The sequence below is a fragment of the Homarus americanus genome, unplaced genomic scaffold (assembly GCF_018991925.1).
Source record: "Homarus americanus isolate GMGI-L3 unplaced genomic scaffold, GMGI_Hamer_2.0 scaffold39155, whole genome shotgun sequence".
NCBI classification, from domain to species: domain Eukaryota; kingdom Metazoa; phylum Arthropoda; class Malacostraca; order Decapoda; family Nephropidae; genus Homarus; species Homarus americanus.
The window spans coordinates 19,381,301-19,383,475 of record NW_024737042.1 but is presented as its reverse complement, the minus strand read 5'-3'; the positions used below and the strand labels follow the sequence as shown (position 1 = coordinate 19,383,475).

Below are 2,175 nucleotides of genomic sequence, written 5' to 3'. Positions count from 1 at the left end.
CCCCTGTAGTCACTGGTGACGTATTTGACAACTCGCTCTCATCTAGTGTTGATTTAACGTTGATTATTGATGTAAACCCTATAGAACAAGTACCCATAAATAGGAAAAATTTATTTCTGATCAGGAAAGTGATCCAGAGTTGTTAGAGCTGAGTAACAGTGCTGTAAGCAAGGAGGAAGCTGATAACTTGCCTGTTTGTTACTATTCTGACTCTGGCCTATTGATGAGGAAATTTAGACCACCTTCAGTACCTGCTGGGGAAGACTGGCATGTGAATAGGCGGAAGCTCTAGTACTCCATGGAAGCGATTGTATGTTTTATGGAGACCCAGGAGCCACAGGAACAAGAGCAAGATTTCCTGGGGGAGGTTCCAGTTAATCTATACAATTCACAGACTTTAGATGATACCTCTTCTAAAGTTTTACATCTCTCACAGCTACGGGTAGAAGATGTCAAGAGGATCATTCTGAGGAAGGAACTGGACTATTCGCTTCAAACCAAACTCCTCGAACCAAGCGACAGTGACTGGGCGTCACCATGCGTGCTGGTGTCAAAATCCGACGACTCCTTCCGCATGTGTACAGACTACAGACGGGTAAATGATGTGACCAGGGCTGACTCCTATTCTCTCCCTCGTATAGACTACATACTTGACAGCATCGGGCAGGGAAAGTTCATCAAGAAGCTCGATCTGATGAAGGGGTACTATCAAGTGAAGCTGACGGAGGAATCCAAGAGAATTACTGCCTTCGTCACTCCTGATGGGCTTTGGCAGTACAAAGTCCTCCCCTTTGGGCTTCGCAGTGCTCCTGGGACATTCCAAAGGGCTGGTGTCTGTGCCTACCTGGAAGACTTACTAGTGACAGCAGTTACTTGAGAAGAACACACGGAGCGACTTCGTCCACTTTTCGCCCGCCTGTCGGAGTACAACTTCACTGACAACCTGGCTAAAAGTGAGTTTGGCCATGTAATCCTCACCTAGCTTGGCCATGTGGTGGGCCAAGGTAGGTGCAAAGAGAGAGGCTCTACAGCGACTCACGCCTCCTGCAGATCGAAAGGCTTTGCGTAGGTTCCTCAGTATAACAGAATTCTACCGAAGGTTTTGCAAGAACTATGCGCAAGTGTCGCTTCCTTTGACAGACTTAGTCAGCCCAAAAAGGAGATATTTGTGGACAAAAGCATGTCAGGTTGCATTTGAAACCCTTAAGCATCTATTAACCTCCAGTCCAGTGTTAAAAGTGCCAGATTTGGACAATCCTTTTGTGATTCAAGATGATGCCTGTGATGTGGGTGCTGTGTTGCTAGAGTTGAAAAAGGTATACTACACCCAGTTTGCTTCCACAGTGTGAAACTGAAACTGTATCAGCGTGGTTATGCTACAATAGAAAAGGAGGCTTTGGGACTTTTCTTGGCTTTAGAAAAGTTTGCAGTGTATGTTGAGGGTTCACTATATACCATAGAGGTGTATACAGATTATAATCCTTTACAATTTGTACAGAGGATGAGAAATAAAAATCCAAGGTTACTTAGGTGAGCTTTAGCACAGCAGCTCTTCAATATTGAACTGAAACCTATTAAAGGGAAAGACGATCTTTTGGCAGACACCCTGTCCCATGATGTATAAAAGCTTTCTCCTTTTGTTCGGAACTTTTTAGAAAAGGAGAGGGATGTTCCGAGTATCCGCCATTAGTTTTTGTTCTTTGTATGAAATTCGTTGTTTCGGATGGTATGTGGGTGGCTTGGGCAGCTTCGCTCACTACTACCCACACCAACTGAGCCCTTATATAAGCATTAACTTTATTTATTACATTGTATTATGTTTTATTGTATTTTTTATTATATTAGGTTTGTACATAAGTTAGATAACTGGAACTAATGTCAATAGGTAATTTAGATAAAGTATACGTTTTGGCCAATCAGGATGAAGTACAGTATATCAGTATTTGACGGTAGAGAGGTGACGTTGGTGACATACCGGTACACTCTAGTCAGTCTAGGCACAGCTGTCTTAAGTTAAGTACTATACCCTCTCTCTGGTGTTCTGGGAGTTGGCATTTGTCTTTTGAAATTTGTTTTGCTTGATATTCATTTTGTGTGATCTTGTTGGACCTTCAGTCTTTACTCAGTCACTTCCAAACATCTACGTCTTATTATTATTGTTATTTATTTTATTTT

General features: G+C 42.5%; 1 protein-coding gene across 1 annotated transcript; it reads left to right on the top strand.

Annotated features, from left to right (window-relative positions):
- The first annotated feature begins 989 nt into the window (after positions 1–989).
- On the top strand, positions 990–1,349 carry LOC121872540 (uncharacterized mitochondrial protein AtMg00860-like). The gene has a single exon (XM_042375324.1). The coding sequence runs from the start codon at positions 990–992 to the stop codon at positions 1,347–1,349; it is 360 nt and encodes a 119-aa protein (XP_042231258.1).
- Positions 1,350–2,175: the final 826 nt, after the last annotated feature.